This window comes from Typopeltis vanoorti, chromosome 3 (assembly GCF_054136105.1).
Source record: "Typopeltis vanoorti isolate ZY-2024b chromosome 3, IOZ_Tvanoo_1.0, whole genome shotgun sequence".
Classification (NCBI taxonomy): domain Eukaryota; kingdom Metazoa; phylum Arthropoda; class Arachnida; order Uropygi; family Thelyphonidae; genus Typopeltis; species Typopeltis vanoorti.
Window position 1 is genome coordinate 95,022,307 of NC_143551.1, and position 26,703 is coordinate 95,049,009.

Below are 26,703 nucleotides of genomic sequence, written 5' to 3' on the forward strand. Positions count from 1 at the left end.
CAATAGCGGGCAGCTATTCTCTGCTGTCATTTTGTGATGTCAGGCGGAAGGAATAGACGAAGAAATATTAGGTACTTTTCCGAGTAAGCCTGAAGAAACTGGCCGCCACATACGTCCACGTGGATCAATTCAATCCATGCTGTTTCCAGTCGAGAATGCGATGAAAGGACAGAACAATGAAGGCCAAACCTAACCCCTGAGTTAATCATCAAGGAAGAGAGCAAACATTCAGAGGGAAATTATCACGAAAGGATAGGCGGAATACGTTACAGGAATGTGGTAATCTAAAACCCCTTTATTATAATTCCTTCGTTAAGGAAGAACGGAATAATGTGTTATGGAAGAAACGAGATGTTAGGTTATATAACTCTAAACTTGTAGGAAGGACTATAGTGAGATTTTAGATACCAGTGTTTAGAACCTGATGGCTGTTTCCTCGGTATTTGTGTGAATGAGTAGTAGTTAATTTGCTATAAGTAATGATCTATAGAATTATCGATGTGAATGTTTTAAGAATATGTGTAAGATAGTAAAGATATTTAAAGGATGCTAGCTAGAATTTTGTGTAGTGAAGTGATCCTATTCTTAGATGTGATATGTGAATTACAGTTGTTATGTCTAACCTTATAACCTGGGATAACTCTATTCCTATTGAGTGTTTTCTTCTAGTCAAAATGTAGTCAATCTGTGAACTGCTGTTACCACTTCTAAATGTTATCAAATGTTCTTCCCTCTTGCAGAAAAACAAGTTCACACTTGCCAGATCAAAAGATACCACGAAGTCCACAATCCTCTCTCCTTCCTGATTCATCATTCCCACTCCATGCGCCCTTTCCCAGTCCCTATTCTATCTTCCTGTGTGTCTGTTCAAGTCTCCTCCAAGTAAACATTAAACATTAGCCCATTGGTGTCTTGTCTAATTTTTATGGATACAGCACACTGCTCTATGATGAGCTGTGGATAAAGGGACGCAGATTATAGGCCTTCTGGCATATTGGCCAACTTGTTGCAAACATCTTGCCACAGTTTGTCGAGATATCTGCTTACCTGCTTAATTATAGAATAATTAAGTTGAATGGAGCTGATTTGCCGTGGTGCATTGATTACACTTTGCTGTTATAACCAAAATCTATCTTCATGCTCGATGGTAGAGCAAGGGCAACCTCTTAGCAAAACATCTGGAACACATTCCATTGGTTTAAAATGCTTCCCAGTGCCTGGATACAATGCATTGCGAGATTCCTAACTCTTGGCAATATCAGTAATTCTTCGGCCTGCTTTAAGCTTTTCAATAATTCTTCCTGCATGAAATCATCTAGATGTCCTTGAGACATTACAAGACATCCAAGTTTGCAACTTCATTCCTTTATAAAAGAGCTTCCTTCAAACACAATCGTTTAGCCCTGCCTTTTGCATGTTGAGTGCTACCACGTGATTGTGCACGATTCGAAAATTTGAATGTGTACTTGCTTCTACTTGAAATCGTTAGTTATACAAATTGTCACAAGCTGTTTCATATGAATTTGCAGTTGTAATCTTCAGAAATAGTGGTTGTCCTTTAGTTTTGGACACCAGTGTACTATGAACTTAGTCACGTGTTACTCTCATGTACAACTGTTTCTAGCATTCAAAAAATGTATGAATAGAGCTGATCTGAAATGGTATGGTGACTTGAACAGAATGGGAGAGGAAAGGTTAACAAAACAGGTGTTTAATGCGAAGATGGGGGGGGGGGGGGGAGAGAACAGAAAAGCCCAAGATCTTGGATGATTGATGCAGGTAGAATTTTTACAAATAACAGATTAGTTTTGAGGAAAATTGACACACACAGCTAGTAATAATGTAAACTTAGTTTTATTATATTATCCTTTATAACTCTTGAGGCTTATAAATCATATTAGGAATATGATGATGATAACTATGTTTTATCATATCCTAAGAAAAAAAGGACATAATATAGTAATCTACCATTTCTTTAAAGAGACCCGTAACATAACTATAACAAATTACACAATAACCACAGTTATGGGTATCGTGTATATGGTAGCATAACTATAACAAATTACACGATAACCACAAGGTATATACAACAATTGGTTTACCAGTTAAATTTACTCGGTGCTGTACCTCTGGTACAGCACACCGTGTAATTCTTCTTCAGTTATCTGACTGTTCAACTATCAGAACAGCAAATTGATATATCTGAGAATGGTCAAATAAATGGTAGATTACTGTAACTGAAAACTTATTTAATTGATCAGATAATGAACTGATGCCCTGCAATGTAAAACTTAATTCTTTCTTCATGTCCTACTTCATATCAGAAGAAGTCAGCTCCTCTTTTACTGCAAGGCAAAAGTTAAAACAAATTTAGTTATGAAACCTAAAGCTATCATTAGGTTCTCACAGTAGGACTTCAGATTCACTGAGTGACCGGTCTTGGTGCAATACAATACATTGCAAGATCACTGAAATTACTGCCTGGAACCTTAGAGTTCTGAGCAGTGATTTCAGCAATGCTCTTAATGTGAAATGAATGTCCAGAACCATAATATGGAACCTAATGTAAATTTTTACGTATTAACTACATTAAGAAGCTGTTTTTTTTTCTTCAAATTTTTCTCCAAATTCTTAAATTTCTTTGTCGCTTAAATTTCTGAGTCGCAAAATAAAATTCTACGTCTTCAAGCTAAGAATGTTGCTCTTCAGTGTCCCATTAAGTTTACTGATGAAAAGAGAAGTGGAATGTAAATGAACATGCTTAAAGCTGTGCATCTTAATGATTGATCAATGTTTAGTCTCCGTGGAGCCTTGTGATTTCATGGCACTACACAATAATAACCCTTTCTTAATGAATTTCCGAAGCTTGACAAATATATAGCATATTTTATTATAATTAATAATACCGTTTTTGTCTTTCAATTTGGTTCATGTTTTTATTTGAATTTTGGTATATTTTCTTTTTCAGATGGATTATCTACATTCTTCAGGAACTGTTAAAAATGAACAGCAACATGTTCCTATTTTACGTCGTCGTATCCATTTAAGTGCACTTGATTGCATGAAACTTGCCTCATCCTCGGAAGGTGCTACTCCACTGACAGATCCTGGACAGTTCAGAGATAAATGTGGGAAGAAAAATTGGCACCATAAAAAGCATTTTAAAGCATTCACACAGCCCCATTGCCATCACAGTTATAGTAAACTAAATTGTCCAGGATTTTCAAAAGCATCTAATTTATCTCTTGTAACATTACCCCACCAAGAGAAAATTCCACCATCTAGCACTTCTGATAAGGACAGCACATGTATACCCAATACTTTAAATGTTAAATCTCCAAATTCATCTCCTTCAAAAAGGTTAAGTGTATCAAGTGTTCATTCTCTAAGAAGGTCAAAAAATATCAAAAAAAAGATTAAAGTGAACAATTCACTTTTGAATTACTATAGTCCAGTTGTAAAACCTCATCTATTTGATGAAAATTCACAGCAAAATGCAGAACTATCTCCACTGTGTTTACAGAACCAGTATACAATTAAAAATGAATGTCAACATTCTGTAGTCACATCTAGAGAGCATATTTCATCACCTGTAGGTTCTGCTATTTTAAATAAAGATATCAATTATAAAGATCCATATGGTCTTTTGGGAAACTCCAGATATATTGACTTTATTAATCTGGACAGTGAGGATGAAGAAGAAAATGAAAAAACTGACTATTTTCATTCTCTACCAGAACACATATTTGAGATGATTCTTTTTCAACTTCCTATAATGGACTTAATGCTCTCCATGAATAGAGTGGCCAAATATTGGTATAATACAATAACTAGTGGAAAGGTAAGTTAAACAAAGTTACATGTAATAGTAGAATTTTAAAATTAGTAAGCAAGCTAGCAATTAGATGTTCTTTTGATATAAAATGAATATTAGTAACTTTAGAATTATTTTCTTATAGTATTTTGCTTTTTTTTTTAAATTAATTTTTTTTATGTCAAGCCCATACATGAACGATTGGTTGATCAACCTATATTGCATTAGTACTGTACATGGGTAGTGGGCTATGAAAGGAGGAACTTGTTGGTGTTTGATTTGAAAGACTGTATATTGTATTCCTTGGGAAACAACAGGGAAAGACTGTTCCACAAAACAGCAGTTGCAGGGATAAAGGAAGAGGAAAAGAAACTTGTTCTGTTTGTTTCAAGGTGCATTGTAAAGGAATGTTGAGCAGCATCTGCACATGTTCCAATGAGCTTAGTACTAAGTGGGGGAATTATTGATGTTATTTCATTCCCATGGAAATGTTTGTGGAATATACATATTGTGGAAACCAAACGTCTGTGTGAAAGTGGGGGGAAGTGAATTGGTAAGAGATGGATCATTAATAAGTCTAATTGCTCTCCTCTGTATTGAATCACACATTTTGAGGGATTCTTTTAAGTACTTCACCCCATATGTTAGAGCAGTATTCAATAGCTGGGCGAATTTGTGATTTGTATGATGTTAACAGCTGTTCAGGGGTCGTCATGAGCAAAAGAGAAATCCTAGTTTTTTTTTTTAAGCTAAGGATGCAATGGTTGTGATGTGTTTGTGCCAGGTGAGGTTTGATGTCAGGGTAATTCCAAGAAGAGAAATCCCAAATTATCTGGAAATTTGGATATTCTCAAAAATAATACTGAGAAAAAATGGTTCTTTTTTATAAGAAATAAGAACAAAACTGGGTTTTATTAGCATTGAAATTGATGAGGTTATCTGAAACCCCATTGGAGAATGACTCTGGAGATCAGAATTGAGGGTGGTGATGGTTGATGTTCTGTAAGTCGAGGTGAGTTGTGTAGATTAAGGTTTATCAAATGAAAGCAATGTGCTGTCATCTGCAAAACTGTGGATTGGATTGGAGGTCAACTGAAGTAGGTCATTGATATATAGCAGAAGAGGGTTGGTGAGAGGACAAAACCTTGTGGAACTCTGGCATTAGTTGAATGGTGAGAGAATAAGGAACTATTCACCATCACACACATAGTGTGCATCCAGGCAGAAAGCTGCAATCTAACTACAGAAGTCCTAAGACAGAGATGGCAGTTTGCTTAAGCCTTTGTGCCAGACCCAGTCAAAAGCTTTGGAGATATCAAGTGCAACCACTTGAGATTCACCAAACTTCGACATGGCATTTGTCCAGAGATGGATGACATATGTGATCAGATCTCCTGTTGATCGGCAGTGACAGAATCCATACTGGCTGTCATTTATTAAGTGGGTGCCTTCAAGTAGTGTAGGAGTTGGAAATTGATTACAGACTAACATCTTGAGAATACTCTATGCATAGTGAATTCCAACACTGATGCCAACATCGACAAGCTGGTCAAGGAAAAACATTGCCAAGTTGCCCATTGACATTATAAAAAATGAATGTTTTCTTCATTAAATTATCTTTTTTCAAGTATAGATTGTATTTACTTATCATGAACTTGACTCCTACCTACATTCTTAAAGCTGAGTTTGTTTATTTTTATAGGATTTTATGTAAAGTATCAAATGCACAGCGTTCCTTGTGAATCTGGAAAGCATCTTACAATTCTAAATACCGCAGTATAGCTTAGTGGCCAGCAGGCTTCATTGAAATTTTTAATGCAGCCTGCACTGTCTGAAAGGTTGAAGACATCAACAAATTAGCAGAAGAATGCAACATCGATTCTAAAAATATCGTCAGGTGCCATCATTTTGGACTCGTAAATAAAAGAAAGGATGGAACGAACTTTCCAAGCTTCATAAAAGTGACACTCCAATAAGCACATCTAAATTAATTACAGTGATCTGCATACGTGCTCAACAGACCTAACATTTGCACAGAGGGAATAAGAATGCCATCTTCAAAGAGAACTTGAAGAAAAACATCAAAATGGAGATGCCAGTTGGATCATCGACTACAAGCAAGTTAAACTGGTACAAAAATCAAGTGATGCCACTAGTAGCCACCATGCAAAATAGTATGCAGGCACTGCATAGAAAATGTGCAAGAACCTTATGATCAATATGACCATATGCCTTAGAGAACCTTGCATATCCACTTCACCAACATCCGTGGCCTAAACTCCAACCTTCAGAGATACTGAACACATTTGCTGTTACTAATGACCTTATGCAATTTATTCAGATGTCAACCAGAATACCAGACAACTTGAACCACTCCCCAAACACCCTAGATCTCTTCCTCACCAAGGTTCCCCAAGGTAATTCTGACCACATAGTGCTCATCTCCTCCCCCATGCAACAACGCTTACACAGCCACTCCCATACAAGAGTAGTTTGGCATTATAACACTCCCAAATGGGGCAGCCTCTGCAACTTCTATGACATTCTCATAGTTGGACTATTGCTTCTGCCATTCTAATCAGAGCATATGCACTGAACTTATCACCAAAGTAATCCTCACCAGCATGTGGGGAAACATACATTCCCCACACTACTCTGAGCTGCCATTCCCTAACTAAACCCTGGTTCTCCAAAAGATATGTCAAGGTTGTACAAATGAAAAACCAAATACTGTAACTGGCTCAAATCAAGAATTCCATCCTTCTTTTGAGTTTATATACCCAAGCCCGAAATAGATGTAAAAAAAAACAATCAATGCTTCCAAAACAGAGTTCTAAAGAGCAAAAAGCAGGAAACAACTAGCAGCCTGTCCAAAAGGCAGCCGAGCCTTTTGGTCTCTCGACAAAGCAATTGGCTATAACTTATGCCCAACACTATTCCCATCCCTATCATACCCAGATGGCTCTATTGCATCATCACCCATAGAAAAAGCCAATCTTCTGGCTTCACACTTTGCGTTCAATGCATGCATAACTGACAATGGTAAATGCCCCCCCCCCAACCATTCCAGATGCCCAACATACAAGCTCCCTATATCCTTTTGCCAGAAAGAGATCAGAAAAATACTGTCCAAATTAGACACAAAAAAAAGGTTCCTAGCAATGATGACATTCCTCCAATTGCGCTGAAAGTTTGTGCACCAGAACTGACTCCTATCCTATGTTGCCTGTATATATTCTATTACTCCACTGGTATCTATCCCACAACCTGGAAACTGGCTTATATTCAACCCATTCCTAAGAAGGGCAACAAGTCACTGCTAAGTTGAAAATGAGTTAAGTCTTTTTTTGCGAGTTGTGCCTTCCAAAGTTTGAGCTTGGCCACAAAAGCTTTGATGTGATCTAACAGAGTGTGCACCAGTTGATCTTTGGATTGTAGCCACGTATTTAGGTCATTCATATGCAACGAGATGTCGGTCACAAAGTAAAGTCGGTCATCCACTTCGGATCGTTAAATTCCACAATTGGATTCCCCTTGGTTTGCATGAACTGCTGTATTTCGCTCCTTAAGTCAAAGACGCTTTTAAGAAACTTCCCTCTGCCTAACCAATGCACATCACTATAATAAACCACATCGCCTTGATCTGCTTCGCACTCTTGGGTCAAAATCTCTTGGAATTGACGATGATTCTATTCTCTTGTCCTAATAATGTTGATGACAATCACAATAACTTTCATGACATTCTCAAATGCAATAGTTTTCGCACACAAAAAAACAGTGGTAATGGGTGAAATCTTTTCCTTCTAGTTCCGGTTCTTTCCGTAGCAGTGCAACAAACCCTTCGTTCTTTCCCACCATAGCAGTTACCACACCCTCAAGGTTGGTTAAGCTAAGGTCAAAACACTGGAGCTTTTTCTTGGTGGGTTCAAGAATATCAGTACCTTTCGTCGTTCCCTTCATAGGTACATGCTCTAGCAGTTCTTCTGTCACATTGAATTGTTGATCACTGACAAAGATAGCCAGTTGTGCTGTATCCTTCACATCTGTGCTCTCATCTAAAGCAAGTGAATATGACGTAAATTCGGATGACCGCTTTTTTTAAAGTTCCTTCAATGTCATTGGCAAGTTCTTCGACACGTTGTGCTACAGTTACCTCAGACCAACTTGGTTTTTTAAACACTTCCTTATTATTTGGGCACAGAATATCCCCAGCAGTGATAAGACACTCTTTCACAAACTCGCCGTCCAAGAAGGCTTTTGATTTTTTAGCAATTTTTCAGCTATTACATAGCTTACTTTGACACACGCTTCACTCTCTTCCCTCTGCCTTTTAAACGTACCCTGTTGGCATTTAAAATCAATTTGGAGATGGTTCACTTTGTCCACACGAAGCCACCTTTGAAGGTGATCAAAATTGGATGCATGCTTTGTCTCATAGTGTCATTTTATATTGTATTCTTTTGATACTGACACTGACTCGCAACAAATTAAACACGCTGGCTTATCATCAATCGGCACAAAAAAGTACAAATTGGTCCACTTTTCATTAAAAACCCGACAATCAATTGATTTATGCTTTTTACTTGTAGACGCCATAGTGATGGAAGGTGAACCCAAAAAACGATCCAAAATGGCCGTGTAATGGTTATTATCCACTGAATATGTCTCACTCTAATGAAAAAAGTCTGGCAATATAAAAGCACAATAGGCTATGGCTGACACAACGAACTTGTGTGTGCTTATACATGAATATCACACTGTTCACGACTGACTGACTGACTGTGGATGAGATCCTCTTGTATTTATATGAAAATAACGAAGTATCAAGAACCTTCGAGATGTATCTGGAAGGCACTAGACAGCACACTCGAATGAACTACTGCTTTAGCCATCTACCTGCGACCTTAGTACTAGTACTTAAGTACTGCTTGGCACTGGTAGATGGCTGAAGAAGCATGTCTATTTAATATTTATTTTTATAGGATTTTATGTAAAGTATCAAATGCACAGCTTTCTTTGTGAATCTGGAAAGCATCTTACAATTCTAAATACTGCAGTACAGCTTAGTGGCTGGCAGGTTTCAGTGAAATTATTTTTTATTTAATTGTGTTTTAATGTTACGTAGTTATTTTTTTCAAAATGGCCAGCAGGCCATGCACTGAAGACCCCTGTTTTAGAGTGTAAAGTTGAGTATGCATGTGTAAATTTTAATACCTGATATCATTCAGAAAGTGTTTGTCATGGCATTGATGCATACAAGGAAATTGGCAGCCAACGAGGGTATGAATGAGTTGGCTGAAGGTAATGTGGATAGATGTGACAGTAAGGAGTGAAATAGTGCACTTATCAGGGCCTTTACAGGGCCAAACATGAACTAGAGTGGCTTGAGAAATGATTGTTATCTGAAACATCATAAGGAAGAATGAGAAAAGGTGAATGGGAAAAGTATGAAAGTGCTAGAAACTGGGAGTAAGAAGGTGTTGTAGTGAGATTCAACAACAATGTGTACTTGATGAGAAAGTGACAAAAGCATGTTACCCAGATGCTAAAATCAAGGATGTTAGTTTGCAGAATGGAAAAGTGCAAGAAATGATTATTTTGGCTGGCTTACCAAATGAATGAAATGTGAGAAGTATGCAATAAGTGAAGATATGAAAGAGTTGCTATAGAAATGAAAAGCATTGTAACTCTGCTGTCATGCTATGACAGGATTGTATTGAGAAGAAGGGCCATGATTGTAGATGAGTCTATGAGAAGATTATGCAAGAGTAATGTTGTGCTTGTAGTCTGCATCCCTTTATCTACAGCTCATCATACAGCATGTTTTCAGTGGTGTGATATCCATAAAAATTGGACAAGACACAAATGGGCTAATTTACTCTTTACGGATGAGTTGCTTAGTCTTTCCTTCAATTCTAGATGACACTTGATCTGGTGTGAAAGTGGTACTTCTTACCATCGCAAGAATGTTTTTGAAAGAGATGGATATGGCGGTGCTGTTGTCATGGTGTGGGGAGGAATCATTCTTAATGGATGCACTGAGCTATGAGTGCTGGAAAAAGGGACTATGACTGGTGAATAATACTGCAACAAAGTTGTTCAACATCATGTTCAATTGTTCCATGATGTAGGTGTAGAATTCATTTTTATTGATGAGAATGCCATACCACATCATACAGAAACAGTGGAGAAAATTCTGGAGTCAGAGGATATTAATCGAATTGAGTGACCAGCACACCCTCTAGATCTCAACCCCATAGAAAACATTTGGAATGCAATAGGTGAGATGTATTGAGCTCAAAATCCCCTCCCTCCAGAAAACAAACAAGGCCTTATCCTTGCTCTGAAGGAGGTGTTGGCAAGTTTGCCTCAAGAACATGAAATCACTTGGTGCTAAGCATGGTATGACATTGTGAGAGCTGTATCTTAGTTCAGGATGGTACATCTTCCATACTGAAATGTCTCTCCACATAGTTTTCTGTACGTACTGTTCATTAATTCCTAAACTACATTCCTTAAAATTTCTTTTGCCAAAATTGTAATACAGTGTAATTTATATGAAATTTTAACACATTTTTTATGTAATATAATTTATTAGTATGCTGGCAATAAATTTATGTCCACATTTGGCAGTAGTCATGAAACGTTTTTCATACACAGGTAAAAATGTAGTTTGAGCTTTTGGACACCAGTGTACTTAGAGATCATTCTGCATACAGAACCATTGATAGAGACCCAGCTTAATTGCAAATCAGTGAACTTAACAGTGCCTTGGATGAAGCTCAACATGCTTTTGCTCCAAGACTGTATGACCTTCCTAAAGTGCATAAAGAAAATGCTTTGTTAAGACCTATTCTAAACTGCATAGAATGTCCAAAGTATAAAGTCTCAAAATACCTATCTAATCTTCTTTCTGTATTTTACTGAAATTCTGCTTCCTTCATAAAAAATTCAATAGATTTTAAGAATAAAATTTCAGGATAATCCTTACAACCCATAGATCTTGTAATAAATTTTGATGTATTCTCACTTTTTAGAAATATCCCTCTGACAGATACGATTGAATTACTTCATAATAACTTTCCTCCTGATATTGCAAAATTATTTAACTTTGTCATTAATCCAGGATAGTTTAGCTACCAGAACAAACTACCAATAGATAGTGGGAAGAGCTATTCTCCCCTATCCCCAACTGTAGCTAATTACTTTATGGAACATTTCAAACAGTATGTTCTCGACATTGTTTCACCTAAACCATCAGTTTGGTGCTGATATGTTTATGATGTGTTTGCTGTATGAAATTCCTCCTTGTCCAATCTTCATGAATTTCTTGAAAAAATTAATTCAATAAACCCAAGAATCAAATTTACCCTTGAAGTATGATAGAAGATAACAATTGTCTTCCTTTTCTGAATGTTTTCATTCTACATCAACCAAATGGAAGTCTACAGTTCTCAGTATATAGAAAACCAACTCATATTGCTAAATACATTGATTCTAACTCACATCATCACCCTTGTCAGAAATGTGGTGTAATTAAATCTTTAGTTGATCAAGCCCATAAAATATGTTGTACAGATTTTCTTCTAAACAAAGAACTGTTTATTATCAGAACTACCTTTATCTCTAATGGTTATAATGCAAAAACTATCCTAAAAATAATCAGTAATTATCACCATTGTCTTAACTTGCCTCAAGAAGAAATTACTAGAATTTGTATTCCATATGTTAAAGGACTTTCAGAAAAATCTTGAGTTTCTTTCCATCCAGTTTGTAAATTTAATTCCTTTCTTATCTCGCCTAAAGACAAATATCCTACTCTTTCTTATCCTGGAGTTTACAGAATCCCCTGCTCTTGCAGCTTATGTTATTATGGACAAACTGGTCATTCTGCACATTTTCATCTTGAAAATCATCAGGAATACATTTCACTTAAAGAACCCAACAAATTTGGTTTAGCAAGCCACATATTATCCACAAAACACAGGATTAATTGGAACAAAACCAAAGTGTTACACAAAAGTTATTTTCTTCTGGAAAGACTATACAAAGAAAGTTGTGAAGCCCACATTCACAACCCAAACTTGGACGAAAACAATTGCCTAAAATTTCCTCAGTTTTGGGAAGTTATACTGACTAATACTCACCATTCATGTCTTTCTTAATTTGTAATTAATTTTTTGTTTATATTTAAAAAATAATTTATTAACTAAATTATTTTGAAGTCCAACTCTTCCTCCCCGCAGTACACCCTGGTGTTTTTGGAATCCTAACAACCATTGGATCTGGACCTAATAACACTAGCAGAGCTCTGGTGAACACTTCAGAACCCTAGTCAGTAGAAGTGTATATCCGACTACAGCAAAGATGCCATTATTATAGCAACAGAAATGGCCCGAGTCCTGTGCGGCCCACACTCACCTCTCTACGGTGGCAAAAAAGCATTGAATGAACACAGGCTACCCATTAGATCTTTGAAACGGGCAATCAGTACCCTCAGTACTTGAACTTTGGCAAGAGACTACTGAAATATCAACTTAGATATTCTCTAGTGAATGAAATAAAAAAAAAAAAAAGATTAAAAGAATTAACAGCAAGATGGCACAATGGCTCACAGGTACTCCTGGGAGCATCCTCAAAAAGTAGTAAGTAGTAGTGGCTTTATTGAGAGGTGAGTTGAGGAGTACCATTCCATACGATTCATTGTATTGTACAGAAGGAATGATGTGCAGAGTCTGGGTGTATGGAGTTAATTTGATGGCTGAATGGACTTATATGAGGTATACAGTTTGCATTGGAATGGATTTGGTCTTAGGAGTCTAGTAAAGGGCTGCTGAGAAGGAGTAGGATTGCAAGTGCAAAACCAGAAAAACTAGAGTTATTAAATAAGCATGCATGTAAGCACCAGTAAAGCAAGTGAGTCTGTGAATGGACAGAAACTGTTGAATTTAGTTTCTGAGGTAGCAAATAGGAATGGGATGGTCAGCACAAAGCATAAGTATTTGGCTGAAGAAGACTAATTCAGTTTATGTACACTAATGCCAGAAGCATTCAGAATGAGAGGGAGAAGTTTTGGGCATTGGTTAGTTCCATTTGGCCAAATGTTATTGGTATTAGTGAGGCATGACTGACAGGAGTCAGTATAGAATGTGAAGGCTAAAGTATTGTATTTCTTATGTTTCTCCAAGGCAGATGGCAACAGATCTTCCTGTTCATTTATTTTAAGCCTGGTCACAAGTGCAGGCCACCTCATATATTTCTGGATGTAATAAAGAATATCGTTTGTCTTTAGGCAAATATGAAGGTTGTTAGTTTAATATATAGTTTGATTGCAGTGTGGACACATTTAAACAGCACTTCACACAGGAATTGAGGGGGAGGCCAAAGTGATATATAGAGATCATTACAAGTTGAACAGACTGTTTCTGGATTTAGCAGTAGCTAAGAAACATTCCCTCAAATTACTAGAAGTAAGACTGCATCACTTCTCTTCATCTGACTATTGTCAGATGAAGAGAAGTTTTAAGAGTTATTTATTTGATCTCGTAAAACTTCTCTTCATCTGACAGTAGTCGGTGCAGAATTAGGATTTTAGTTCTTTGTATTGTTTATTGCAATTTTAAACAATTCCCAGCAGTTACTAATTGTTGCTTTTTAGTGTACTGTGACAAACTGTGGTCAGAAGATGCTAGGTATAAACTGCAGAATTAGTAGGTAAATAAGTAAATAAATGTCTTATTTATTTTCTTCGTTGTGAATTAAACTGCAAAACTGTCAACTATAACTTCATATTATAAATTTAATAGCTGTGTACTGTTAACTTCAGCAGCAATGTCAGGTGAAAAATTTTGAATTCTAATGTTAACTCTAGTGTTATCACACATTGGTTGATGATACTAATTAAGTAAGTGATCGATGCATGCCTTAAGCTTTATTTAGGCAAATGTTAGTAAATATTTTAAAAAATAATTTTGGTACTGTTTGTGGTACAAGGCTAAGATTCAAAAAAAAAATTGGTCAAGATTATGAACATTTTTATTTAGTTCATTCCATGGAAAAAAAGATATCACCGATTAAAAGCTGATGTACCTGATGAACTCCAAGAGATAAAAGACATTTGCTTATCATTGGAAGTACATTCTTCAGCTGATTGCTTTTCATTTCTTATTAGGTATGGATTTTTTAATATCATTGATATAATTTAATATCTGTAAGGTATTATTTTTCAAATGCATGTTATATGTACTCTAATCTTTGCCAGGACAAGATCATTTGTTACCTATTCTGGTGAAATTTGACAACATTGTTTATATTAGTGCATCTGTTCTGGACCAGTGACAATCAAAGATAATCCTCTTGACATGAGAAATTGTAAATAATATACACTGCTTTGAAAGAAGTCAGTGGATCCCATAGTATGAGGAACAAACAGCCATGCCACTTATCTTAATAAGATGTAGGTCCTCCTTTCGCTGTGATGACTTCAGCAATCCTACAGGCATACTACTTTCCTCAAGTGTATGGTAGCGATCATTGGGAATTTTGAACCATTCTTCCTGTAGGCTTGTAATGAGGTCCTGGACTGTTGTGGGGTGGACATCCCTTGACCTCACCTGATGCTCCAATTTATCCACAGATGTTTAATAGACTTGAGGTCAGAGCTCTGTGGAGGCCAGTCAAGTGTGGTGATATTCATGTGAACAAACTATGCAGTTACAGTAGCCTTATGATCCAGTGCATTGTCTTGCTGAAAGAGACAATGGTCAGTTCCTAAGAAATGCCACAAAGTAGGAAGCATTGCATTGTCTCCAGAATGCTCAAATACTTCTCGGAATTCAGTGTTCTTGATACCACAAACAGAAATCTGAAGCCAAACAGTAAAAACTGGACCATACCATCATACTGCCACCTTCGAATTTCATAATTGGGGTTATGCACTCTGGTTAAGGACGTTTACTGGGCATCTGCCACACCCATCCATCTGCTTGGTAGAGTGACTCATCACTCCATAATGCAACTTTCCAAGCTACCACTCTGCACAACTGACGACGACACTGCATGCTTGCTTGAGTAATGTGTCGCTCACATATTCGCAGTCTACCATGGAAATCCCTTTTGTCAGCTTCAGTTCTGAATATTTTTTCTGTTGATTTGTTCTTCAGTCAATGCCCAGAACTCCACATTCAACTCATCGTGTTTGCTGATGAGTGGCGGTTTTTACATATTATCCTTCATAGCATGCTATGGTTATGTTTGATGAGTGTGGTAGATTGTCCACTGTGGGTGGTATTTGCAGTTGTCTCCCTGTGCTTCCATCTCAGTATGGTATCACTGATTGTTGACCTGGGTTGGCCCAGTTTGTCAAAAATTTGCCAAACAGATAGGTCTGCACCTTGGCATCTTGTCACAATGCCTCTTTCAAACTCCATCAATTCCCTTCTTGCAGCAATTTTACCCGGACACAGTTGCATTGACTTGGGAACATCATATTCCTCCAATTTATAAAGAAAAACTTTTTTCACAACTGATCACTTGCATACAGTAAATCAAATTATCGAAAAATGTAATGAATATAACAAATTTCTGTATGTTGCTTTTATCAACTGTAATAAAGCATTTGATTCCATGGCTCATGTTACTCTTTTATACATTCTAGTGAACAAAGGTATAAATGTTAAATATGTCAAGCTAATCCAAGCTATTGGCAGAGAAAGAAAGGAAGTACACTGCTTTTCTTTTTGTAGTCTCTAGACTTTACCGTTACACTTGCACATATGTTCAGAAAATGTTACTAGACTAGCAAGTATATGAGTATCTTAGGAAAGAAATTAATAAATCTTGGCAATATTATCAGTTTGCTGATGATATTGCCATATTTTCAGAAGAACCCACTGAACTGATGCAGATGACCTATTGAATTTAACAGAAGCAAACTGTTAGGACTTGAAATGATTTTACACTAACAAAAATCATGACCCATAGCTAAAAAATTCTTATTTTGTAAGCTGGCATCAACATTGGATATGTTCCATTTCCAGAGTGGAATAAGTAATATCTTAGCAATAGACAAGACCTAGAAATACAGTTGAGAGTAATCAGAGCATAAATACTGGAGATTCAGGGTGGATGAAGGATGATATTTACTCATCTCTTTTAAAAGCTCTTGGATTTCATTGTATCTTGGTCTGACAAAAAATGAAAATAATCTTAGTAATAAAAAAAAACTTATTATATCTGTGAGCAAGTGAGAGAAGTATTTTGAGAATTAAAAAAGTAGACAAGGTAAATAAATTCACACATTAGGCAGGTCACAAAATTTATTATTCTTCAAAAAGCTAAACAAAGTAGAATTGGCTTGCCATATAGCCAGAAGGAAAGATGAAGATGGGCAATATTTACTACAGTTGAAGTGGTGAGATCATATCAATAGCATGAATCAAGACAAGATGGACAGTGAGAGAGAAGAATAGAGAAATTAGAGAGAGGTCTTTGTGTAGAAGTGGGATGCATCAGCAGATATCATTCATCATGCATATTGTTCATCCAGATTCTGTGTGTTCCTGTTTACTCTCTCAACTCTTACTCTCGACTATGTGTTCTTATCAAGTGAATCTCCTTCTCTTCTTCATATTTCTTTGTTTCCTTTATCCCATTCACACTTGCCATATAGCCAGAAGGAAAGATGAAGATGGGCAATATTTACTACAGTTGAAGTGGTGAGATCATATCAATAGCATGAATCAAGACAAGATGGACAGTGAGAGAGAAGAATAGAGAAATTAGAGAGAGGTCTTTGTGTAGAAGTGGGATGCATCAGCAGATATCATTCATCATGCATATTGTTCATCCAGATTCTGTGTGTTCCTGTTTACTCTCTCAACTCTTACTCTCGACTATGTGTTCTTATCAAGTGAATCTCCTTCTCTTCTTCATATTTCTTTGTTTCCTTTATCCCATTCACACTTGATGACTTTGATTAACCTAATGACTTTGCTCCTGTATTCTGTTTATTTTCAGACCTATGTAATAAATGAAAAAAAAATCTCTCACTGACTGCTGACTCTCACAAAGAAACTTAAGAAGCAATTTTGATAATCATAATGAAAGAAACATTTGGCTTTTTTTTTTTTTTTTCTAACATTCCATCAACTTGATATTTTAACATTTACTGCCAACTATGAGATAATTTCTAGTTGGCCATCTAAATAAGGAAGCTGAGTAGGAATTATCTAGTTGGCATCTGTATCCAAACTTTTTTACAGACTATAAGATACACAGTCATTGCAGGTATTTCATATGGGGAAAGGAAGCTTGGCAACAGAACAAGTATAGTGAAATCAAATTAAATACTTTTCTAGAAGCAATAAATGTGAGAAATACTAGAGCTGTACTAATACAGTTTTGGAACTTGCATGTGTTTGTATTCCTTGTTCACAGTTTTTAGCTCTGTGTGTGGTAGTGTCCAGATCATTAGAAGCAAGCAGCATCAAGATGCACTGTTAATATCAACATGCAGTTACTATAAGTTGCTTATCTTTTTTAAAGGCATAAGTTAATTTTTCTTCAAAAGCCAGTTTATGAGAACTCATGTTAAGATATTTTGTAGATTATTGTTATTATCAGAGACCTCCAAGAAGTCGAGGACTCATTGAGAAAGCCACATATCACCAGCTGTCATATCTTTTCTTTCACACTAGAGGCACTCACTCACTGCTCTATGATAGAAAAATCTAGCTTTTACCCATTTCTTAACCACCTGCAAACTTAACTTTCAACTTCCACAGATGCTCCCTTGTCCTCTCCCACTTTCCATATAATGAAAAATTTCAATAATATCCTATAATGTCCTCTCAGAAATTTATAGACAAAATTATCACATTACCCTCTTTCTTCTGTTTACCAGTGTCTGTAGTCCACATACTCTCAATCTGTCTTCATAATCTACATTTCATAATCTCACTATCATCTTTATAACTCTTCTTTGTCACAAACCAGGTGGACTTGTATCAAGACCTTATAAAGAGGCAAAATTACTTCATCTTTACATGTTAGTGTTCACTTCAGCATTGCAATTATCTTCTGAGTTGTATTTGTAACTTTTGCTATGTAACTTTGGCAATTCATATCCCTATCCACCATAACTCCAAGATCCCTAGCCTCATCAATTTCTTGCAATATAATATGTCATTGGAAATCTTATTGTGCCAAAGTGCATAACTTTATGCTTGCTAACATTGAATTGATAGACATTATTTGCCTACACTGTTGCAGGTTATTCAGGTTGTTCTGTAAGCTGTATATCAGTAGCATCCCTGATTGCTACTGATTAGGGTTTAAGGCATTAGCTGTAGCAGATTTTTGAAGCTTGTAAGAACATTGGGGTACTGCCAGGTTTGTCAAATCAGCACAACTGTGAATAGTTTTAAGTGAGTGAGTAAGAAAAGGTCATTTATTTATAGGAGAACAGCATGACTGAGCATATTTTTAAAGAGAAAAATGTGAGATTTCCTCATCAGTTCCTCAAAAATTATGATACATAATATAAGACTAGATAGAAAACTATTAGTCAATGGACACTATAGTGTAAGGAACAAAGAGCCATCCACCCAGCATAATATGTAGGACCCCCATTTGCTATGGAAACAGAAATACAATGGAAATTTTTGCTATAAAAATGGCAACTATGGAAATATAAGAAAAACCTAGTTGTTTCCATAATTTTTGAAGATGTATTCTGATCACTGTATAAGCATGAAGGAAAAGAAAATATAGTAAAAAGTTTAGAATAGTTATTAGACAAGTGCACAAATTCATTTTTCTTTTGAAAAGAAAGTATTTCAGAGACTAATTTTTTCCATCCATAAGAAATGCACAGCACACTGTGACACTCCCATTTGTCACCCTTGTTTTCTTATTCAGTTCCTCCATACATGGTCTATACTCAATTACTCCATTCTAGGCCTGCTTTGCATTTTCGAAATACCTGTCAGTCAACCACTGCTATCCACAGCACAAGCTTATTTTATATCCCCATCCCCTTAAGTTTGTGTAATAACCTCCTATCCAGAATCTTGTGAAATGCCTTGGCCTAGAAATATCACAGTACATATTCATTTTCCTAATCCAACTCTGCTGTCACTCCATTATAAAGCATGAACAAACTGCTTAAGCAAGATCTTCCTTCCTTTAACAGGATCATTGCTGTCCTCAAAAGAGGATCAAGGTGCCATCTAGTCGCTTTTGGATATGACTCCTAATTACCTCTTCAATACCTTGATAACTACTCCCTGAGTTATTGATTGGTATATAATTATAGAAAGTTTTTTCCTAGGTTATAATTTAAATTAAACTTGCCAAGAAATTTATATTCTTGTTTATTCCTCTATTTAAGTTTAAGCAGGTTTCAGGTAAGGTATCTTCACAACTTGGCTACTTGTATATAGCAGCTAATGACTTCATATTAATTGCCTTTGTATCCCATAATGCAAAGCACACATTCTTTCTGACATGTATAATTTTATGCATTAGGGATGGACTACTACCCATGCCTATTTTGAACTTTATTGAAGTCTCATCAGTGGGAGCCAGACCCAGAAAAGATACCAAAGTTGATGTAATGTAGAATCATATATTTCCCATATACAAGTAGTGAAAAGGTGTATCGCTTTGTATCCCATAATGCAAAGCACACATTCTTTCTGACATGTATAATTTTATGCATTAGGGATGGACTACTACCCACGCCTATTTTGAACTTTATTGAAGTCTCATCAGTGGAGCTAAACCCAGAAAAGATACCAAAGTTGATGTAATGTAGAATCATATATTTCCCATATACAAGTAGTGAAAAGGTGTATCACCTTATTATTAAAATACTCTGGATTAGAGCTAGTTGTAGAAAGTTTTTTCAATTGATTATAATTTAAATTTAGATGGATCTGTTTAGAATGCATACCTTAAGAAAGTGGTTGCTTGATTACTTAGCTATTCCTGTGCATTTCACCTTTTCTTACCATGTGTATTCATTTATTTTATTTATTTATTCTTATGGCAAAAGCAGCTACAGGTCAATGTCCAGACCAGAAAGCCAATCCAGGTCCTTATCTGTCACCTCTTTAACCTGGAGACCACCACCATGAAATTGGTGCTTTGGGCAGTCATTCACAATATGAGTGATCGTCTGAGCCACAGGAGAACAGTCACAATAAGGGTGGTCTGACAGTCTCCATTTATGCAGTAGGTAGCCACATCTGCCCTGGTTTGTTCTGATCCTGTTGATAGATGACCAAATCTTCCCAGAAAGTGCAAAACCAGGCTACAGAGCACAGCGATCTTCAACCAGGAAACCATTTGTTGGAAGATTGTTGGACCATTGTTCTCTCCACATGTTAGATGTTGATGGTAAGGCAGCTGAAGAGAGTTCATCCATGGACCAGAAAGGGTTGCGTGATTTTAGGCGAATACTAGGTGGATTTATGAGAGTCTGGTGCAGGGACACAGGAGCAGGTTGCTCATTACTTTATTAAATACTTGAATTGAGGCTTGTCTTCTCCGTATATTTAGTGGAGCAACATTAGATAGGACAGGCCGCCAGGGAAGAGGGGGTGCTTCTCAGTATTCCACTAATTATGCGCATGGTAGAGTTTAGCTGGGTGTCTATAATGTTAATGTGTGCACTTCTTTCCCAGACAGGGGACCCGTATTCTGCTGCAGAGAATGCGAGGGCTAGTGCAGACGACCTTAAGACATCAGCACTGCAACCCCAGGTTGTTCCAGCAAGCCATGAGAGGATATTATTTCTTGTTTTAACTTTGTTGGACAGGTTGGTGATGTGTCTTTTATAGGTTAGGCTTCTGTCCAGGCTCACTCCAAGGTATTTTGGGTTGAGGCTCATGTTCTACCATTTTGTCACAGAAAGAGAGGTTGAGATGTCGATTTGCCTCTGCATTGTTCAGGTGGAATTCTGTGGTCACAGTTTTTGTTGGGTTTGGCTTCAGGTACCACTGCTTGAAGTACATCCAGGATGTTCAGGTCTGTGTTCAAGGTTGTTTTCAGGTTGGCAAAGGGAGGTAGACTGGTGTAGGATAGCGAGATCATCGGCATGTACATATTTGCTTGAGCTGGTATATGGTAAGTCAGACATGTCGATGTTAAATAGTAAAGGAGATAACATAGAGCCCAATGGAAGACCATTGTAGAGGAATCTGGGCCTGCTCCTTTTTCCACCAATATGGACCCAGATCTTTCTGTTGGAGAGAATGGATTCAAAAAGATGGAAAGTTGTTTGGCACCTTATGATATTGCTTAGCTTTAGGAGAGGCTCCTGATCCAGACTGTGTCATAAGCTAATGTTAAGTCGATAAAAGTGACTCCAGATTTAAGTTTCTTCTGGAAGCTGCTTCAATCTGTGTTGTCAGGGCCAGGACCTGGTCATAGCAACTTCTTCCTGGCCTGAAGCGAGCTTGTTCAATCAGGAGTGCTCTTTCAATGAGTGGGTGAAATTCTTTTAAGGAGAATTCATTCAAAGAGCTTAAAGGTGGAGCAAAGCAAGGAGATAGATCATAGATTTTTGATATTATTTGGATCTTCCCTGGTTTGGGCACAGCAATTATTTTGGCTTCTCCGTCACAGTTTTGGTAGTTTTCCAATTGTTATAATTTTTGAGAAAAGGGCAGCCAACCATGTTTAGCCTTGTTGGCCGAGATGTTTTAGAAACTCGGGAAGGATACCATCTACTCCTGCAGCCTTGCCATTCTAGGTGAGTTTTAAAGTTTCCTGTACTTCTTCAAGAGAAACTGGGCATACAAGTTCAGGAAGCTTGGAGGCCATCTTCAGATTTTTTCTGATGGAAAATTGCACATTTATTTTCCTGGTAGAACTAGGGGCTTATCTTGGTTTTCAGTAAATAATTAGCCATTTGATCAGGAGTTATCTCTAGTGGTTCACATGTTGTTGGTTCTGCCCCCCCCCCCCCTAATTTTCTCAGAAGTGACCAGCTTTTCCAGCTAGATCTGGTGAAGTCAGGTTCATGGAATGTTGAGATCCATCTTTCCTTTCTGTTTTTGTCAAGTGTTGCTATGAGCTCCTTAGCAATAGTTGGGTCTTCAGTTTTTTTCATATTTGGCTAAATGTTCCTCGATATCCTTACTCCAGCATGGGATGTATTGTTTTCTGCAGCCTCCAGTAATAGCGGTTTTGATTAGTTTGACAAATCTGAGATGGCAATTAGGGGATGGATGATATTGCTGTAATGAGTTGCTCAATTTGCTTCTCAAATACATTCCAGTTGGATCTGCGCAGGTTCCATCTAGTGATTGGTGTTCCTCTGATGATTGGGATTGATGTGCTTGTCTCTATTAGTGTAGGACAATGCTGGCTGTTAGAGAATCTGAGGATGGTACTGGTTGTTGGCAGAGGGGTGGTCTTCAGAGTCTTTAGAGACTATGCACAGATTGGGGGTGTAGGTTCTGTTCCATCTGACTCAGTGAAGAGTGCCTTCTTGCTTGGCATTGTAGATCAAATACAGGTTATATGTATCCATCCAGTTAACTAGATTTTCACTATCTTAGTTGTTAGAGGAACCCCCCCCCCCCCAAGGTATGATGACAGTGGAAGTCACCAACATAGATAGCAGGGTGAGGTGGTGGTTTGTAGACGTTGTAGATGGTGGTATTTTGAATTTTAATACCTATGGAGTATTCTGCTTCAGGCACACATTGGATTATGTCCTTGAGACCAGGCCGGATGTAGGTTGCCAGGCCATGCTTAGGATGGCAGTTATAAGACACAAGAATTAGGCCTGGGATCTTTAGTCTATTGAGAGCTGTGTCAGGCATGTGGGTTTCCTGCAGAGCCAGGATATCAATCATTTTTTGGCTATTTTTCTTATGACTTTGGATTTAGATAGTCCATGTTTAAGGAACAAATCTTGAGAGAGTGTTGATTAGGAGACTGTAACTTATTTTTCAAAGCTTGTCCTCCTCCCAAACAAGTAATGCGATCCTTGTTATTCCAGGCAACGATTGAGCTGGCATGGAGTTTTTTGAGTTGTGTTTTTATCATGGTTGCTGCAAGTGGTCCAGGAGGCTTGGTACCTTTGTATGCCTGGTTTGAGACATTAGCTTCATGTTACCAGCATTACATCTCTGGGGCTTCTTGTGTCTGAAGGCACCAGCAATGTACCACGAGGATGGCATTACTGGCAGGGGAGTGGGCACAGGAAAGCTGTGTATTCATTAAGATTTTCCTTCCCTAGTCATTTTTTGTGCACCATATAGTGAAAGAATTCTTTTGAATTTCCTTTGATATTTCAGCCAACTTCTTTTTATAATCTGATATTACCTTTCTCACCATTGTTTCAATCTCTTGGCCCGTTCATTATGCTGTTCATATGCTTGGTTATCACGTTTTCCCTGATATTGCTTCTATAATATTTTCTTTTCATGGCTCTTGCTTAAAGTTTTTCACCTGTTTAACTCCCCTCAGATTTATTCTCCTAACTATGGGAATGCTTTTAATTATAGCTTTCATCACACACACACACACACACACACACACACACACACACACACACACACCACACACACACACACACACACACACAACCCTCGACTACTTCTCAGGCACTACTTATTAATTTATCTTGCAATTTTTAAATATCATGGTATATCCAGCTTTTCATTTTATTATACTTATCTGCTTTACAGTTCAATATAATATCCCCTTTTAAACAAAATTCCCATTTAATTTGTCACCACTACCATCTAATTTAAAAATTGCATATCACTTTCACTGATTGGAGTCATAAAAAATTCTTTGATGTTATTTCAGGTGTAATATTCTTTTTGTGCATAATATGCTGCTTCAGGAAGTTGTCCTTCAGTAACTCTATAACATATTTCTCTGCTCTTGTTTGTTTTCTCTTCCTTTCAGTCTGTATCCCAATAGTCAATAGTCAAAATCACTTATAATCAGATATCCCTTCTTGTACTTATAGTTAATATGTCTTTGTAGGTCATAGGTCAGAGTGATGCCCTATAACAGCACCCAACTATTTTTTTTTAAACCTATACTTCACATCAAACAGCCTCAACATTTTGCCTGACAAAATGTTGAGGCTGTTTCTCCTCTTTCATGCTGTTTTTCTTGCCCTCTCTTTGTCAGCAAAATCTGTTACCTTAATATGTTTATCCTCGCTGTTCTGCAACAACCTCGACATATCTAGTCTCCCCTGACTGTTTATATTTATTCTTTCACTAAACAAGAATTTCTCCAGGCTCCTGATACCAAAATCCATTCAATTGCAATTTTTTTTTGCATGAACAAATCATTTGTCATTAATCACTGCCACACATCAACATACTGCACATCTTTTCTCCTAACAATGTACTTATTGAATCATTCTCAATTGCATCTCTCTCTCTTCCTCAATTCGTTCTTGTCATACCTTGGCAAGAGACTCCTTGTTGACTCTTCTGCTCTTCTTTTTCACCTTTGCCTAACAGTTCTTTCATCTTTTCACACCATACATTAGTGAACAAATTAATCTGAGCACTTACATTTTAAAGAAAAATTTTAATTTCACAAGAAAATAAGCACAAAAATTGAACTCCAACTTTACCTAATAATTTATATGTGCTCCTCTGTTTCCTAATAAGTTCATTAATTCACTTAGGCATGGACTCTACCAACAAGAACACATTTTTTGTATTTCTACATCTCAAAACCATATTTTTATAATGGATTGCATTAAGTTATCCTTTGCATCACAATTTAATTTTCAAAGTTTCTTTTACATTATGGCCCACAAAAATTTTCTATCGGGTTAATGTTAGAAGAGTTAGCTTGCCACTGAAGCAATTGAATGTTGTGATTTTTGAAGAACTCTTTCACTTTTTTTGAAGTGTGGCATGGAGCAAGATCCTGTTGGAAGATGAGTTCTTTGTCTTTCTGGATCTGTGAGACCACTCTTTTCCCCAGTATTGGTCACTTTTCATCATACCATCAACACACACAAGTGATCCTGGACTGTCATGTGTAAAACAATCTCATAACATTTTTTTAGCTGGGTGTTTAGAAACTTATTGAAAGTGGGCAAGAGAAGTCTTCTCAACTGCTGATTTGCAAACATAGAATACTCATTCTTGGACAAAGAAACGGTTCACATCTAAGAATATGACCTTCTTCCACTTCTCAACAATGCATTATTTGTATATTTTTGCCCACTGGAGCCTCTTTCTCTTTGTAGCTTTTGTCAACTGTTGTTTCTGTTTTTGGTCTGTGGGCAGTCCTTGCTTTCAACAATCTTTGATGCATTGTCATGTCAGAAACATAATTCCCACTAGCTGCCAAGTCTCTATTTAAGTCTACAGCAAACAACCTTGGGCTTATTTTGCTTTTCCTAACTAATAAGTGTAGTTTTCTTTTGTTGCCCACATTTTCCTTTTCTGTCAGAAGAGAAAGTACCTGTCTCCCTAAACCTCTTTCAAAATTCCATTAACAGTACCCAAACCAACACCACACTCAGTGAGTGTGGTGTTGGTTTGGGTACTGTTAATGGAATTGGCAATTTGTCTTTGAGTCATGGGTGTGTGCTGAGAAAGAGTACATATTTTTGAATGCATTCTTGGAGATGTATCCATTTTATAGCTACAGAAAATGAATAAAACACTACGAATGTCAACTTGTTTACACTATTAAAAATGCACAACACTGTTAATAAACATCAGAGACAGTTAAAACATGCACCACTCAACCAAAATATTGAACCAAAACCAAAAATAGTAAACCAAAAAAAAAATTATTGTGAACTGAAACAAAAACCAAACCAAAACCAAAAACTTGATGAAAATTTGACTTGGATGGATTAATTTGTTCACTACTATTCTTGCCGTTTAAGTCATTTTACCTGGATCTCAGAGTCATATCTTCTGTCTGCTCTATCTGTTTACATGTGGCTTCATTTCACTTCATAAATCTTTACATCTGGAAGATTCATCATCAATACTTCACATCAATATTTGACTAAAATAGTCAAATATTGATGTTATAAAATTTTATAACATTAGTATTTGACTGATTCAGAAGGTCAAATTTTAGTTAATTGAAGTAGAGTTATTATAGTACCTGTCCATAAAAAGGGAAATAAAACAGTGCTCGAATTGAAGAGACATTTTTTATTGAGTATTTGCAGGTATCAATTTATAAGATTTATAAATGTATTTGAAAAGAAGCTAAGAAAAATTGAAAGAAAAATGTGGGGGAATACAAGCTCAGTTAGATGAAATATTTGTCAAGACCAGATTGTTACTTTAAGACACAATTGAGAAATAATGAGAACCCAGCCGATCTGTATTTAAGTTTTGTAGATCTGGAAAAGGCATTTGGTAAAGTACCAGGGGAAAAGCCTCAAAGTGCTACAGTTATATGGTGTAAATGGTACGTTATATGCAAAGCACACATAATCTTCCATTGGCTCTCAGTATAATAAACTCTACTTATAGCAAACTCACTCACTGTAACTAATGAAAATTCCATCCAAAGACTCATAGGTATAGTGCTATGCTAAACGAAATTCACCGTAGCAAACTATTCCTGGTCTTGCAAGTTTGCTATAGTGAAGATTTGCTGTATATAAGTGACACCAATAATTGAAGAATATGTAGGATAATGTAATATCCTCAGACAAATGAAAATGCTTAGTTGTTGGTTATTCATATTAACATTTTAACAATATTGCCTTAAACATCACATGAGCAAAATAAATATATATTAAACTGCTGATTTTTTCAAACCATAATCCTTGGTTTTTATAAACTACTTGTTATGGAACATGATAATACTAGTAGATAACAGTGAAAATAATGCACAAAAATCTAATAAACATATTG

The 26,703-nt window shown here is 36.7% G+C and overlaps 1 protein-coding gene across 7 annotated transcripts in view; it reads left to right on the forward strand.

The window, feature by feature from the left end:
• LOC150108400 (F-box DNA helicase 1-like) overlaps positions 1-26,703 on the forward strand; it is a 378,469-nt gene that overhangs the window by 16,932 nt on the left and 334,834 nt on the right. For all 7 annotated transcript variants that reach the window (XR_016548131.1, XM_090390741.1, XM_090390746.1 and 4 more), the window contains exons 3-4: positions 2,969-3,841; positions 13,858-13,985. Coding sequence is in view for 6 of the 7 variants with exons in the window: in XM_090390741.1 (XP_090246867.1) it covers positions 2,969-3,841; positions 13,858-13,985 (1,001 nt within the window). In the remaining variant the exon portion in view is untranslated. The remainder of the gene's footprint in view (positions 1-2,968; positions 3,842-13,857; positions 13,986-26,703) is intronic.